The sequence below is a fragment of the Ammospiza nelsoni genome, chromosome 1 (assembly GCF_027579445.1).
Source record: "Ammospiza nelsoni isolate bAmmNel1 chromosome 1, bAmmNel1.pri, whole genome shotgun sequence".
NCBI lineage: Eukaryota > Metazoa > Chordata > Aves > Passeriformes > Passerellidae > Ammospiza > Ammospiza nelsoni.
In genome coordinates, this window is record NC_080633.1 from 21085710 (window position 1) to 21102819 (window position 17110).

General features: G+C 38.7%; 1 protein-coding gene across 2 annotated transcripts; it reads left to right on the top strand.

The window, feature by feature from the left end:
- The first annotated feature begins 1160 nt into the window (after positions 1–1160).
- Positions 1161–16481, top strand: HACD1 (3-hydroxyacyl-CoA dehydratase 1). Of its 2 annotated transcripts, none has more exons than XM_059476010.1 (7): positions 1161–1357; positions 5491–5608; positions 6823–6841; positions 6923–7011; positions 9751–9872; positions 12369–12547; positions 14032–16481. In XM_059476010.1, exons 1-7 carry the CDS (start codon positions 1227–1229, stop codon positions 14112–14114), a joined length of 741 nt encoding a protein of 246 aa, XP_059331993.1. In that variant the 5' UTR covers positions 1161–1226; the 3' UTR covers positions 14115–16481. The 2 variants fall into 2 exon arrangements, with proteins under 2 accessions (XP_059331993.1, XP_059332002.1); XM_059476019.1 differs by having other exon boundaries at positions 6929–7011.
- Positions 16482–17110: the final 629 nt, after the last annotated feature.

Genomic DNA, 17110 nt, shown 5'->3' on the forward strand with positions numbered 1-17110 from the left:
CTTAAACTGGATTATATTTATCACTTGAACACAAAAAGCATCTGTGTATGTGTAATATTGGTACCTAGTGTAATCTAAGAGCATATATAATGTGCTCTTTTGCCAACTGCTCATTTTGCACATTATACATTTGCTGTTGCCAGTGGGTGTGTGTTTTGAGGCTGAAATCTGCTTGTGTGCTTTGGTGAGGAGGGGGAGACTTAAGGTTTTGTTTGGCACATCTGCTTATCTTTACATGCAGGCCCTCAACCTGAGACATCCAGGTGTCTTCAGCATTGAAATACTCACCCCATTCTAAAGTAGATAGACTTGGACTCTAAATTCTGCTGAACAAGTAGCATTTCAAAGCATCCTGACCCAGTTTTTGAATTTTTCGGTCTGTATAAGCCTGAGGTATTTGGGCTGAGAGGTCATGGTCACCATGCTGAGCTGTGGAAATGAGGAGCCTGCATCCCCAAGCTAGCAGAGACATGGCCAGCTGTCAGGATAGTGGATGCAGCCCACATTTTTGAAGCATCATGTCACAAGTCAGGCTAAGGCTGTCCCCCTTTCAGAGCCAGTCCCAGCAATGCTACCTGTGCTGGCTTAGCTTCCCTTTGCACTTGCACAGAGAGCAGACATTTACAAGGTAACCTGCATACTCAAATCTCATCCTTCAGTCTGCCACCTGCGTGCTCTTCAGAAGAGCCCTGGGTGCTCTTGGAATAAATTTCCCCTTCTCAGGTGGGAGCCTTAGTCTTCCTCATGTATTGAGGGTGGTATTTATGGAGACCCGGGGAGACTGTCACCCTGGTCACCCCGGCAGGTGGCTGTTTGGCCTCTGAGGTGGGGGCCAAACTGGTGGGCATATTCCCACCAGTCGGTCCCTGGCCAGACTCCCAGGTGTTCCCAGTCTCAGACACCTATTTCTGTGTTTCCAAGAACTGCGCTATTTTCTGTCACCTTTTCTGAGGTGGCTGTGCCCACTGCTGCTGCCTGACGCCAGGTACCGTCCCACCAGGATCTCCCCGCGATGGGGGCTCACCCGCCCCCGCAGGCTCCGGCTGAGCCGGGGAGACCCGCGGCGCGGAGGGAGGAGCGCGCAGGGCCATGTGAGCCGCTGGCGGCGGCGGCGGCCCTCGGGGAAGACAGATGGGGTGAGAGACAGCGCCCGGTCCGGCTGTCAGCGCGGCCCCAGCCCCGCCGCGGAGGGAGCCCCTCCTCCCCGCGCTCCCGGCCGGGGAACCATGGCGTCCAGCGAGGAGGACGGAGGCGGCAACGGCGCCGTGGAGGAGAAGGAGAACGGCAAGAAGAAGAAGAAGCTGGGCGTCCTGGCCACGACATGGCTCATCTTCTACAACGTCGCCATGACCGCGGGGTGAGCGGGCGCGGGCGGCGGAGCGGGGGCGGCGCGGCCGGGGCGAGGCGGGGGCCCGGCGGGGCCGGGCGGGAGAGCCGGGACGCGGGGGAGCCGCCGGCAGCGGGGCTCCCCTCGCCTGCCGAGCATTGCCTAATACGGTGCAGCGCTGCCGGCCGCCGGCGCGTCACCCCGCGCCCGCCGCGGAGGTTAAGTATAGCCGGGACCGGCATGCCGGGCGGGGGAGCCGCGTCCCGCGGCGCGACCTCCCGGATGCGGACGGGGCTGCTGGGCGCCCGCGGGGAGCCGGCAGCGCTCCGCAGTGCCCGGGGGCCCCGGGGCCGGGGTCCCGTATGGGGCGGTCGGTGCGCCCGGGCTGTGAGCGAGCAGAGCCCGCCCCGGCTCCCGGCGGGCAGAGCTGTCCAGAGCCAGCCCGGCCCGCGGGCAGGAGCGATGAGCGGGGACCGGGGCACGCAGAACAGTAGCCCTGGAGGTTCCTTTGAGCCTGTGCTCCGTGCTGCGAGGCGTTGCTGTGAGGAAAGAGGGTATTTATCTTGAATAACAGATCATAAGGGCAGTCAGGTTTATGTTGTTAATTCTCGAAGCACATATTCTCACTTCTTGAAGATTTTCACTGTTCACTAACTCCTGGGGGAAAAAACCTCAACCTATCCATTTCCACGTGTTTAAAAGAAAGCTAAGAATGAAAAAAATTACAACTTCTAGTGTGATATTCATCATGAGAACAGTTTTCCTTTGGTTACTAATGGGTGGTCTCACTGCCCTTTGAATCCCGTAGAGTAAAACTAACGCCGCAGTTGAGGCAGGAGCTCAAGCACTGCTGGAGAAAGTCAGGAATGTGATCGTAATGGCTTTCGTCTCACTAGCAACTGTGAATCTTGATTATTTATTAAAGTCTGTTCATATATTACTGCAGCACTTTTTGAAAAGTGCTTTTACGTGAGGTTAATGTTACCTCATTGAATTACCAGTCTTGTGCTCCATGTGTGAATTTGCTAATGAACACTGACTCTTGCCACTGACTTTTATATGTCTCTAAAAGATTATCAAACCATATTAGTTTTGACCTTAGGTGCTGCATCAATATCTCCCACTTCCTTCTCTCTCATTTTCCATTAATATCAAAAGAAATTATGGCACACAAAATTGGATTTTTTATGTGGAAACAGAAAAAAAGAGGTAGGAATAAATCTTATAATTATTTATGGGTACAATTTAAGAGAAAAATACATATTTGAAATACAGGTATACTTAACAGAGACACTACACAGGATAAATATTTAACCAGAACAGTATATTTCTCCAGTTGTCCAGGTGGTAGTGCAATATATCAAAATGTTTCTGAAGTTTTAGCAAACTAATGCTTAACTACATGTGAACAACCATTCTAATAAAAAAACCTGCAGCTTATCTTTGTTTCTAAACAGATTTAAGGGACTAAAATGACAGATCAATACTCAGTTTTGCTGAAAGTCCCAACTGGAGATGCTTCCTTTATTACAGAAGCTGTTTTCCATTTCCTGGTGATTTGTAATAATCAGTATGAGGACTTTCCTGAGATCCAAAGTCAAAGCCATCGACAGCTGAATAAATCTATCTACAGAAATTTATGTCCACATAAAAAAATCCTTTAAGAAAAATACACTTGCTATCTTTGATTCTGAGTGTAGTCCAAGATTACTTCTCTCTGCAATGCTTATGCTTTGGTTGTGGAATGATATGCAGAAAATGCCTTGTTAGGTTAAATATATTATGACTTCTCAGTCTAAGTCACATACAGAGCTGTTGCTGCCACATTTGTGCTGCCAGCTGGATGTAAACTCAGCATCACCTTCCTCTTGTCAAATACCTCACTGTAAAAAGGAGCAGCTCCACTGTGAAAGACTTCCAGTCATATTCCAGTAATTCTTTGTTTCCACAGTGGTTGGAGACAATCTGAAATAAATGCACTCATATTTAAAATCCGTTATAAAATCTAAGTAACACTTGCAGGGGAAAATTTTGGAGCGCTGACAGATCAGATTCATGGGCTTAAAGTAGAAGGGATCAAAGAGGGCAATCATTCCTGCTGTGTGGGGAAGCCTGACTAGCTCTATGTGAGTTTGAAATGCTGTCATGAAGTGCTGGAATGGGGCACACCAAGTGGCTGCATAGCAGAGGCTGCCGTGCTAGGGAGCTGCAGAGGGGCTGGCACTGACGTCCGTGCCATGCGAGGTGAGCCAGGAGCTGTCAGGATCCAGGCACAGGGGGTCTGACCAAACATTGCTGTGTCCAGGTACCCTGTTTTCAGTGCTAGCCTATACCTTATGCTCAGGGAGGACTGCAGGAGGATGAGTTAAATATTTGTCCAAATGTTTATGTAAATATTTCTCTGATGTTTGTAATCTCTCTGAACCTGTCTCTGAGTATTTCTGAAGGCCTTCTGCTTTGTCACTTGGGCCCTTCCTTAGCCAGAGCTCTTGTTGCTGCAGAATATACTTGCCATGGCTTTGTGGAGAGTGAAAGGACTGAGTAATTGTTCCCAGCAATTTCAGAGAAGACGTTAAACTAAAATTTTTGTCATTTTTGATTTTTATTTTTACCTCTCCAAATAGCCATCCATAGCTCTTGCTATGCCTATGTCTATGTTAAAGAATTTTTGTACTTTCTTAGTTTTTTTGATTGAAACCTGAAGTTTTCAGTCTTCTTGCTAATGTGATGTTTTAAGAACAAAGTGCAGGTCTGAAAGGCTGAGAGAGTTGGGTTTTTCAGTCTGGAGAATGGAAGACATAATTTCTCCAGGGTGACATAATTTCAGTTCCTGAAGGGAGCCCACAAGAGAGCTGGAGAGGGACTTTTCACAAGCGCCTGTAGTGATAGAGACTATCACTAGAATAAGGTATAATGGGTTTGAACTGAAAGAAGACAGGTTTAGATTAGATATTGGGAAGAAATTCTTTACTCAGAGGGTAGTGAGGCACTTGCAGAGGTTTCCCAAAGAACTCCTGTATGCCCCATTCCTGGAAGTGTTCAAAGCCAGGTTGGACGGGGCCCTGAGTGACCTTGTCTAGTGGAAGGTGTCCCTGCTTATGGCAGAGGGGGTTGGAACTAGATGATCTCTAAGGCCCATTCCTACCCAATCAATCCCATGATTAAGGAAAATATAGTACACTGTTTAGAAAATCCTTATTATATAAAAAGGGGTTTATTACATGGAAGGAATTCCTCATGCCTTGGATTATTTTACAGAGTCTGTGCATGTGATCAACCCACAATTTAGATGTTTATTTTTTTAATCTCAATTTCCATTCTAAATCTCAATTTAAATTTTATGTCAAATTCTACTATGATTAAAAGATACTGTTACTTTATCTTTCTTTACATTGGAAGGGTTATTAGTTGGCATCATTTTTCAGTTTCCTAAAAAAAACAAAATAAATTTATCCAACACCCTCAAATGTGCTAGTTAAATATGTTTCTTGAGGTCAGGAGCATAGAACATCCATCTTTCAGCACTTTGGAGTCTGATTTTTTAGTCAACTTTTAAAACACTTCTCAAAAGTGTTTTAAACATAATTTTAGTGGTAGTTTGGAAAACATAATTATAGTGGTAGTTTTGTTTGGACAATCACAAACAGGAGCATTAAAATCACTAGTCAGTCCTGAAATCAGTGAGTTGAGAGGACATGAAAAATGTAAAACTGACATGCATAAATTCCAGTCCTTTACTTTGACAAACTTGCGACTCAAACAGTGACTTCAGGGCCAAGCTCACCATGTGGTTTCAAATAACAGTATTTAATAGTCAAGATGGATGAGGATTTAATAGATACATAAACATTTACATAAAAATATGTAGTCAGTGCTGGAGAAAAGTCTGATGGATGGGTGGTTTTGGGGGGTTCCCTCAATTTAGTCAATCCTTGGAAGGCAGCAAATTATTCTCCATTATTTCCCAAGTAAAGAGATGAGTGTAATGTTTACATAATATTATATACTATTTGTGTCTAAATATATTTTTGATGAACTAAGAACACCGACAAGTGAAGAATCAAAGTTAACCTGGGAAGAAAAATACTCTACTAAATTATTTATGATGGATGGATATTTTTAGAATTCTAATTTGAAATGTATCCATTCTCTTTCTTTTATAGGTGGCTGGTATTAGGTATTGCCATGGTGCGGTTTTATATACAGAAAGGAACACATAGAGGCTTATTCAGAAGCGTTCAAAAGACGCTTAAATTTTTCCAGACATTTGCTTTGCTTGAGGTAAATTTTATACATTAGTTTGCTTTACTGGATGCTGCATATCATAGGCAAAACACATTATTATCCTGAATTTAAGATAAGAATATTATATCAGTTCTAGAAGTCCTTTTTACTTTATTATTTAATGAAGTTTTGGGGGTGGGACAAGGTGATTACTTGAAACAAATCAGCATGTGTTTTTCAGACTTAATTCTAATATTTCTTTAAGTCAGTGCCTGGGAACTGCTTTGATTTGAGAGTCTTTAATGCAAAAGGCAAAATCTTGAAGGCATTACAGCCAGCAGATAAGCCCTCTAATGTAGTAGATATCACCATCTCAGAGACTGAGTATATATAAAGAATATACTCTTTATACTGGACTTACTATCCTTCTGTGCCTTTCCTGCTTCTACTTATTTAAAGATGGGATTCACACACCCCGTATAACCCATTGCTACAGGGTCTGTGCAAGATTTGCAAAGTATTCTTTAAGTAATACTTTTACAAACTGTACACTACTGGTCTCAGTTCTGGTACATCTGTGGAATGAAGCTTTATTGCTGGGTTTATGGAGCACTTGCAGTTCTTTCCCAGGCACAGCAAAGAGTGTCTGTCTACATTTTAATTTTTTTTCCTCAGTCTGCCTACAACATTCTAATTCAAACAACTGTTAAAATCATGTCATCAGCTGCATATAAGCTTTTGTGCTGTTAAACTTTCACTGTAATTCTATTCAAACCTGCCAAAATTATGAAAAGCTCTTCATTTGCTAAACATTACTGACCAGAAAATACATTGTATCTCAAGCTTCATAGCTGTCATTGACAAAAGTATATTAATGTTAATAATCTGTAATAAATGTAGAACATTTTAAAATTGCTGTGTGGTTAGCATTCCTTATGTGACTTCCTCTACACTGTCCTGTAAAATTGTTCTTTGAGTAAGGTAAAGGAAGAGAAGCTTACTAGTTGAAAAAAATGCTTTGTAAGTATATAAATCTCTAATATTTACAATTAAATTGAAAAACAAATGTCGTTCATGTATTTGCACAGCTCAGATGAGACCATCCCAACACTGATTGCCAGGGCTCTGCCATGTATTTCTTTTTAAGACTGTTAGCGGGAGACAAAATCCAGAATTGAGCCTAGGTTTATATTAATGTCAAAAGGCCATGTTTATAGGGTAGCTAGTAACTGATGCCACACATCAGTAACCTCTGACATTTTTATTTACAGGTAATCCACTGTGCAGTTGGTGAGTTCTTTGTTTTAGTTTCTCCTGTAGCTAGTTAAAACATGAACTGTGGAGCAGAGATAACATGTTTCTCTTTTTAAGGAATAGTTCGCACATCTGTGCTTGTGACTGGGGTCCAAGTGAGTTCCAGAATCTTCATGGTGTGGTTCATTGCACACAGTATCAAACAGGTATGTGTCTGAGCAAATTATGTTTTGATTGCTTTTAAGGAGAAGCTATTACTACAGTTATCATTTCACAAGGAAGACCAAGCTAAAAATTAATTCTGTTCCTGTAGAGAATGCTTACATATTTGAGTGCAATTTTGGAAGTTAGGGTTGCAAAATAGAATTTGTGTGATTCTTGCCAGGAGACGGAGTCTGGGTCGTAGCTGTGAATCATCCGTGTTTTCAGCATCGTGCCCTCTGTGGTCTGCCTAAATGAAATCAATGACTACTCCTGTTATTTACAAGCAAAACTACCCTAGTGTTAACAGTTCCCTTTCAGAAATTTTAATTAGCACTTGCTGAATTAATCTAAATAAAAGGTAAATTCATGTTTTTAAATCTATGTCTTGAATTCACATGGATAAACATGGTAGCGATTTTGCTATTATTTTTAGAAGCCTTCTCAAAATTTTAATGTTACGGTAATCTGTTAAGATTGTTAATTTGATGGCATCTAGTGTGTCACAATGGCACCTAAGGACCTGTGTAAATGACAATAGTTATTTGCCTGGCTTTGGGTGGCTGTTGTAAGGTTAGTGATCCATTAGGAGAATGAAGCAAGCAGTTCACAACTAGTAGGTAAGGACATCAGGTTCAATTTCTGAGTTGTGCTTTCTATGAAAGGCATATAAAAAATTAAGTGATAGAGTTTGAGCTCCTGAATTTCTTCAGAACTTGAAAAGCTGAGCCATTAAACTGTCTCACCAGCAGATGGCATAGGCCTTTCTGCAGATGAATCATCCTAGCACCTGCCTCAGTTATCAAATCTTCATTTCATTTCACAAGAGGACTTGTTTTCTACACTGCATCTTTTCCTTTGACATGGAATAAAGTAAATAGGGTTTTCATAGGGTTAATTTTTTTGTTCTTCTTTTTTCTTGTTGTTGTTTGTTTTTAGGTTTTATTTGGAGTTTTTTGGTTTTGTTTTAGTTTGGTTTAGGTTTTTTTTTTTTTTGTAAGCTAACTTTTTATATTTTTCTGTAAGGCAAAATGTCTCAAAGATTAACAAGATTCTTATATTGAATATCTACACATGAGCTGGATTATAGCACTGCATTTTGCCTTTTTTATTATCTGCAGTAGACTAAATCTTAAGCCTATCCAGCAATTTCTTTTATTTCCTCTATCTACACTACTGTAGGCCAAGCTGTGTCCAAGAAGAAATGCATTTGAATGTATGTCTGATTGTATTTCATGCTGTTATTGCTTAGCAGGCATGAATGTTCAGGGTCACTCTAGGTGGTGAGAGGCACGTCAGTGATAATAGCCAGAGCCAGACCTCCCCACTTGACTGCAGATTTGCAAGGCAGCAGATAGGAATTCTCTGCATACTTATTTAAAGCTCTTCTGCTTGGATTTAGCCCTGTGACATGAATCCAAGTTTGAGTTATCAATGTTTGTCTCTAATTGCATGAGGCAAAGAACAGCCTAATTCTGTCTTTACCTTTGCATATTTGTTTAGGTGTCTTTGCACTTCAGTTGCTGCTATTTGTTTGTGATTTTGGTGCTATTTTTATGTCACCATTTTCTTTATGATGTTGGTGAGATCCTTCTGCTAAAATTGCACCTTCTGTGACTGACACATTGAGGGTGTGATTTTATTAGCACTTATAATTCTTTTTGACTTTTGTCAGAGTTGTGGATTTTCAGCATCTTGGAGATATATTAAGGTTTGTCACCAAGTTGCATTTTATTTTGAAAAATAATTTCCCTTTTTTATTTTTTTAACAAAACTTGAGTTGCTTTATTCTATTTCACAGACGTCCCTGGGGCTTTTCATCCTTCAGGCATAGAAGTGTGTTACAAAATTCCTCCCCTCTTAAAGGAAAGAAAATTACTTGTGTGTAATTTTTCCTCACAGAAGGTAGTGTTTGTAATAGATCCCCAGGTGCCTTCTTTGTATTTGGGGACTTTTGTTTATTTGTTCACTCAGAGTGAAAAAGACCTGGTGTTTTGAAACAGCAGAAATGTGCTACTTACTGATGAGGCAGTTTAATGACTCAGAACTTAAATCTTACATGGGATTGTTGAGTGAGTTTACCCAGAGCTCCTGGTCTACCAACTACTCTTCATTTAGTGAGCCATCTGTGCTCCAGCTCCTCAACTATCTTGGAGCTCCCTGAAGTCTGCCAAGCTTGATCTTCTGTGACCAAGTTCAAGTTAGTAGGTTATATAAAGCAATTCCTTTTGTCTAAAGCTTCATGGAGATGTGCATTATATATCGAAGAGGAAGCAAGATAGAAAGTAAGAGAAAATCTAGGAAATGGAGTAGTGAAATGCAGAATTAAAAAGTGATTATGAGAAGAACATACCTTCTGTAGCATTTTGTTGTTCTTGCTGTTTTGAGGAGGAAAAACATGAACAAGTAGATAAACCACAAATAGAAGGGGGATAGTTAGGTAGTCTAGTGGAATGTAGGTAGAAAACACCGAGGAAGAATAAGCATAATTATAGGGTTTTATATTTTGATATTTGCATAATGGAGGAAGATTGCTCAATTTGACAAATGTCTGTTTGTTAGTAATCACATATGATAATGAACTGTACATGGTCATGGTTTCAGCATATCACTTTTGTGCCAAAATTGTTCTTCTTTACAAGGTACTAGTTCTGTTCTATATATCTTAAAGAGAAGTCTGTTGCAGTTTGCACAGAAAAGAAGCCTAAGAATGAAGAAAATGTTGGTTCTTTATACTTCTGCAGATCCAGAATGAGGAGAGCGTTATTCTTTTTCTGGTGGTATGGACTGTGACAGAGATTACTCGATATTCCTTCTACACATTCAACCTGCTCAACCATTTGCCATACTTCATTAAATGGGCCAGGTGGAGATGTCTTGCACTCGAGTTTCTCATGGTTCTGTGCATGTTGGTTTCACGCATGCTGAACTAACACACAGGAGAGCAGATGTTTGAGCTTTGGTTATGTGTCAGCAAAGTGCAAGTCAGTTGCTTTCTGTACTTGGGATCATTGCTGCTTGGTTTAATATGTTAAAAACATTTTAGCTGAGGTTTTTGGAGTATGGTTTTTTCTTTGCTTTCTATGTCTCACAGTTTGAACTCTGCTTTCACTTACTCTAATTTCTTTTTCATTTACTCTAATATTTTTCTCTATCTTTTAATTTTATCTCCTCTTTTAATTTGCAGTATGACTGTTTACGATGCTTTGAATACAGTGCCCAAAACAACACACCTGTGCTAATCTTTGTGGATGTTAGTTTTCTGAAAATGTGGGAGTTGTTGTCACTCAGTCTGTATTATTACTTTATAAGAAGTTCTGCTTTATCAGAGTTTTTGTAAGATTATATCTATGTAGTGAAGTTAAATACTGACTTAGTTTAGGCCACAAAAAATTGAGTTCCAAATCAAAACTGTCTTGATTTTGAATCATTCTTCAGGTTGGCCACTAGATCACATACACTACACAGACTGTGTGTGTTTATCAGGAGACTTGACTGGAATAGTATTCTATGTAGTCATTATTTGAAAAATACATGTAAGGCAGGCTTGTTATGTTAGAAGAAGAATATCTAAGCTACATTCAGTACAGATGACTCCTATTTAAAAGAGTTTGTTTGTTATTTTCCTTTATTTTTGTTTTATAGATAATCCAGGTTTGATGCTTCTAGTGTGCTTCTTTGATATGTCTGATATTTATGTCCATTCTTATAAAACATTTCTTTTTTGCTAGTGCCTAAGTGAGAGACTTGTTTAAGCACTAAATTACAAACTTAGAGATAGTCAGATTGGCTATCATTAGAATTTTTTTTTAATACAGACTTCAGAAAGAGAAATGCATTCAGAACAAATTACATTGACAGATGATAATTTTTACCATCAGGTCAGTGTGCCTTGAATAACAGAATTTTGTTTCCATAATATAGACAGTAGGGGAAACCAACATTCTCACTGAAAAGACATATGGTGAAATATTAATATAAATAAAACATTTGAAAATATATTATTTTTTCATAAAGTCTAAAATATCCCTTCAAGATTTATGGATAAACAAGCAGCACAACTGGGCGTGAATTCAGTATGAATTCAGTATCAGAGAGATGGAATTTCTGATCTTTAGCTTATAACTGCATAGAGACAAACAATATGTAAGGTATTATTTCCTTCTTATCTAATCTGCATTCTTCTTGGTGCTGCCAAGCAATAGGACAGGAGGCAAAGGGCAGAAACTGATGCACAGGAAGTGCCACCTGAACATGAGGAAGAACTTCTTTACTGTGCAGGTGACTGAGCTCTGGAACAGATTGTCCAGAGAGAAAATCCAGTGTCTCCCTCACTGGAGATATTCAAAACCCATCTGGACATAGTCCTGTTCCATGTGCCTTAGGATAACCCTGCTTGAGTGGGGAGACTGAACCAGGTGACTCATTGTGGTCCCTTCCAACCTGAACTATTCTGTGATTCCCCTCATCTGTGAGTCTTCTAAGCCCTTCTGCTTCTAGGAGGATTTCATGCTTAGTTGCTGCTTGTTTGGATCTCATTTCTTTTGATCAGGGAGTTCACATTGTGAACTTTCTCTCCGTGTGACAGCTCTCATTGCTGTTCCCAATATGAACTGGAGAATTGTTCAATAGGAGAACCTGCATATCCATGGTGCACTGTGTGAAAGGACAGCACATAACCTATTGATTACAATTTTCATTCTGTCACTGCCTATGTGGCCTTTGGCATTCAAACCACATTTTCTTTCAGCTGGATGTTTTGCCTTTTATTTGAACATCATCTCACTTTAATTTAAAATGGATCTGATAAGTTTCTGGCACTTCAATTTTCTTTTCTCTTTTTATTCCAATTTCCATTAGTGGTAAATGTAGTATTCCCATGTTGTAGTGAGTAAAACGGGCTCTTGATGCTATTCAACATTGTCATTATCTTCAAACAATTTGCAGTACATACAACTGACCCAGTGTGTGTGCACTGTGATGAAAACATGTAGGATCATCTGAGATTCAGTCCTGGTCTGAATCCTGTTGGTGACAACAGGACTAAGAATAGTACATTTAAAAAAAATCATTACTGGAGACTAAAAATTTGAGGGTTGTTCTATTAGAAAGAGATAAAAAACATTCTGTCACTTCTCTGTTTTTAAACAAAGCACTAAGGAATTCTCTTGTCAATCTAAGCAACTCTACTGAAAGTAACTGAAACTAATATTTTGTGTCAAGTCAGGATGTGATCCCTGATTCTGGTGCAGGAACCACTTTAATACATTTCTGTGCCACTAATAATAAGAAGTGAAATTTTAAAGTTTACGGAGTGTTTCTCACAAGGTTTTTTTTTAATTCTTATTATTTTTCAATTCAGATACAACTTTTTTATCGTTTTGTATCCTGCTGGAGTTGCAGGTGAACTGCTAACCATATATGCTGCTTTACCCTATGTGAAGAAAACAGGAATGTTTTCACTGAGACTTCCCAACAAATACAACGTCTCCTTTGACTACTATTACTTCCTTATTATTGTCATGTTCTCCTATGTGCCATGTAAGTACTGGTTAACTGTAGAAACATTTTAACATCATAAAAATAAATCTTCAGCGATGCTATAAACACTGCCTGTATTAAAATTTGCTGAACACTTTCTACTGTAAGAGCCTGCTTTCTGTTGTGCCAAGCTTTATGTGCTTTAATTGGTTAGGCTGAAATTTACTGTCCTGTTATCTGCTTAGGAACATAATCTGTCTTAAAAATTTTAATGAACATGCTAAAATTATTTCTCAGACTTGGACGAACTTAGAAAAGTTGCTGCTTACACACAGATATGTCTGTAACTGTGTCATTGGGACTTTCTAGTGCCTCTCCCACTTTGAAATAATGACTTTAAAATGGTTCTGCAAGTTGTGCCAGAGATATGCTGTGGCTTTTTACTACTAATAACCATTTACCTTGGAAAAAGCATCATTCAGGCATGCTCAGGAAAAACTTGAAGCAGTATTCTCTAAGATTTCATTTTCACAGAAATAACACCCCCTCCCCCCAAACCTCTCTGAACACCTGCAGTGCCTGGTTTAATCAGTTTGCCCTTGTACTTATGCATGCCAGAAACCATGGAGGCCAAGCAGAGAGAGTACTTATCTGTCTTTCATTTCCAGTGTTATGTCCACTGCTACCTAAGCAGTGAAGACAAGGAAAAAACACCCTGATGTACCAGATATTCCACCACAAATAGGGCTAGACCAAACTAGGCAAATGTAATATTTTAGATAATATTAATAATAAAATATATAATATTTTAAAATAGATATTAAGTACATTGAGGCAGCAGATTAGAGAGAGAAATTGAAAAGCAGGAAAACTGAAGTTAAAGAGTCTGTGATCTGCATTCATGAAAGGCATTAATTTGAGAAGGCAGCATTCAATATGGACTTTTACAATATGAACACGCAGTTAAATTTTTGGTTCCAAAAAGTCATGAAGGCTAACAAGAGAGATTTATGTCAACAAAAATATTCTAAGGTGTGATAACTTTCTAACAGTTTTACATCTGTTTATGTAACAACACTTCAGGAATAAATCCAGTTTTCTAGCCAATAAATGTAAGGATCAACTCTGTCAGTAGAACAGTAATATAATAGATGGCAGAGGGACAGCAAAGAGGCATCTCCCTACTTCAGACTTGAACAAATAGGGTAAATTTGTATCCTCCTCCAAGTCTTCAAAAATGCTTAGGACAGATTTGAAGTCTTCAAGCACTACCAGAATGTGGTGAAATCCTGTTTCTACAAGGAAACTGTTGGAGTGAAGTTCCTTGAACACAGGGTATTTATTCAGGGATAAATGAGCTTTGAGTAATTATTGTTTTTTAAATCACTGCAATATTCATGACTTGTTATTATTCACCTTAATCAACTCAACCACTGTGTGCTATAATTTTTACTCAGTTCATCATTCTGTAAAATAGTGGTTTTTCATTATGTGATCTGTTGAATTTTTCCATCTAATTTGCTTTCTTTTATGCTTTGATCAAGTATTTCCACAACTGTACTTCCACATGCTGCGGCAGAGAAGAAGAGTGCTTCATGGAGAAGTGATTGTGGAAAAGGACGATTGAATCAAGCTGTGTAACCATGGTGCTTTCAGTGGAAAGGAAAAGAAGAGAGGGTAAAGACCCAAAACTTCCTCTGATTTTTCTGAGTCCAAGTTTTAAAACATGGAACAAGAATAAACAACTGTGCCTGTGCCTGTGGATTGTATTATTTTTGCAATTAATATATTTTGAGACCTACCTTTTCATCCTCAGATTCATTTTGGTTTTTAATTGTTCATTTCTTCAAAGAAATATTTTCTTTTTTTCAATAGGTTGACGAGTAGCTTTAAGAATTATAATAGCTACTATGCCTTCTGTTCTGAAAGTTCTGTTATGACCTGTAGTCATTATCAAGAACAGAAGAGGAGTTGATAAGTTGTACTGAAAGTGAGTCTTCTGGAAATCAGAGTGTAAATTAGGTAATGATGTTTTTCATAGACTAGGTGAATTGAATGGTATTTAAGCTTTATATTAAGTAATACCTTTCCAATTATAAGTACTGTAGCACGTTGTTTAACATTTTTTTAATTACAGTATCACATGCAGAATTCCAGAAAGACTTTTGAAAAGAGTTGAATTCTTGATTGTCAGTGCAAATTTAGACCTCTCTGTATTTTAATATGTAATTTTAAAGATACTTAGGGTAATAGATATAATATTAACTGGTTAAAAGTTTGTGCTGAGGAGAAGACAGGTTGTGCCTTCCTTTTTCTAATCAGTGGCTGGAATGGGACTCCTTTGCAGAGCAAAGCTGATTGTCAGCATGTTTCCTATTCTACATTTAAAGTATGTATGCAGAAAAATCAGTATTGCATTGAAAATCTGTAGCTATGGTGAGATATTTGACTTCTTTTCAATAGCTTGGTGGGATAAAATATATTTAAAATATCATCCTAAAATATAAATTGTGCTTTGATTCATCCCATTGGGAAATTTTAATTGCTCCCTCCCCATTAATTGTTTATACTGGGTTGACCTAATTCTATTTCATATCTTCAATAATCTGCAGGAAGGATCTACAGTATATTGATAGAAGTTAGAGGTGATTTTATACTATATGATACTTGAGTGGGAGAGGTCCAACAAATTGGGAGGTTTTGATCTAACAGCCTAGCAGATTCAGAGAAAAGGTGATGCATTTGAGGAAACTTGGATACTGAGTAAGAGAGAGAAGATTGAAATGTAGTAATGTGATATGAAGCCTTCAAAATGTAGGCAGCAAAGCCGTCTTGTTTCTGGCTTCACTGATGTCAAAAGAAGTGTATGCATATGTGGAAGAGCTGCATCAGGCAGTTGTAAATCAGAATACTTGTGGTTGCTGAGGTAATTTCTGGAGTAGAGTCTTATGTTTTGGCTACCTCAGGGATGAAGAATTGGATAATCTTCTGAAAGCTCAGAGAACAATAACAAAACTAGTGGAAGTGAGAGGAAATTCGGAAAGATTGAGTTGCTAATATGTGTAATTCTTTGTTCTATGATAAATATGGAAGAACTTTAAAAAGTATGGAGGTGTAGCTATGATGAATTTGGAACAAGGGAAAGAGGCAATGAATATCAGAAGAAAGGTCCTACTGATTAGTTCAATTATGGAATGACACAGCAATGCTTATCAATGCATGCAGTGTCTTGGAAGGGTTTCAGTTAAAGTTGGCAAGAGATTGAACTGCATATTTGAATAGGCAGTTTCCATTTTTAGCTTCAATGATACTATGATAATACAGCTTTTTGAAATTTGTAGATATGCCAGAATAAGGTGTACTAAGTAATTTATTTAAAAAGTAAGAATTTGCTATATCCCTGACTTTTAAAATCCATGTTGTGCCTTGGATTTGTGATATTTATGTATGTCTTCATTACACAGAAATGAGTTTCTTTTTATGTGACAGGTGCATAGTGTACTTGAGACAGAACAGTTGTATTTCTTTAAATTTTAAAAGGTGTAATCTTTATATTCCTTAAATTTCACACAAGGTGCTCTAATTTAACTTACTACTTCTGTTTTATATGCAGCTAAAATGATTAAAAGTTTTAAACATAAATTACATTTACAACACTGAATCACAAAATAGTTGTGTTACTATGTGTTCAGACTGGCAGTTGTATGTGTCCAACATTCTTTACTGTTATATAAACTACGAGGAACATATTGGCAGTTTTGGGAAGTATATCTCCATTAGCAAACAGAAGAGTGTGATGAAATATAAAAAGCTCAGATTAGATTAAGTTCTGTGTCTCTTTTTACTGTCAGAGCAGCTCACTGAAGACCATAGCTATAAATTCATTGAAATTGCATTGGATTTGAAATCCTTGATCAGATAAGTGTATAAGTGTAGATAGTATTCTTACTAAAGGAAATACTTGCACAATAAAAGTGTATTATATTTGTTTTCACTGTGGCCTGAGGATATTATTATATGTTAATCAAGGACCTATTTTTATATCCTTTTGTACATATGAAATGAAAAAAAAACCAGCACTGTTTGCTACAATCTTGGGTTGCACTTCCATAAAGCAACAATGTACAAGGTAATGATACAATTTAAAACTGGATTTACAGCCACGAAAGAGTCTTGCTAAATAATGAATTAACAAAAGTAAAGCTAAAATTTACTCACAGTATCATATTCAATGTTTCATTGACCAGAGAGATTGCCATGTAGATTAGTTTACATGACATTTACCTAAGAAAAGTAAGCAACATGTTCTTTTCTTCCTTCTGTTTTTTGACTGAAACATTTCCATGAAGCCTCTTTTTCACATAATCAGTAAGGTTGGAAAAGACCTCCAAGGTCACCAAGTCCAACCTTTGAACACTATCACATCAGCTAGACTATAGCACTAAGTGCCATGTCCAGCTGCTTCTTGAATGCTTCCAGGGGTGATGACTCTACCACCTCCCTGGGGAGCCAGTTCCAATGCCTGACCAGCCTTTCCATGGAGAAATTCTTCCTGATGTCCAACCTGAGCCTCCCCTGACACAGCCTGAGGCCTTTTCCTCTTGTCTGGTTGCTGGTTCTGTT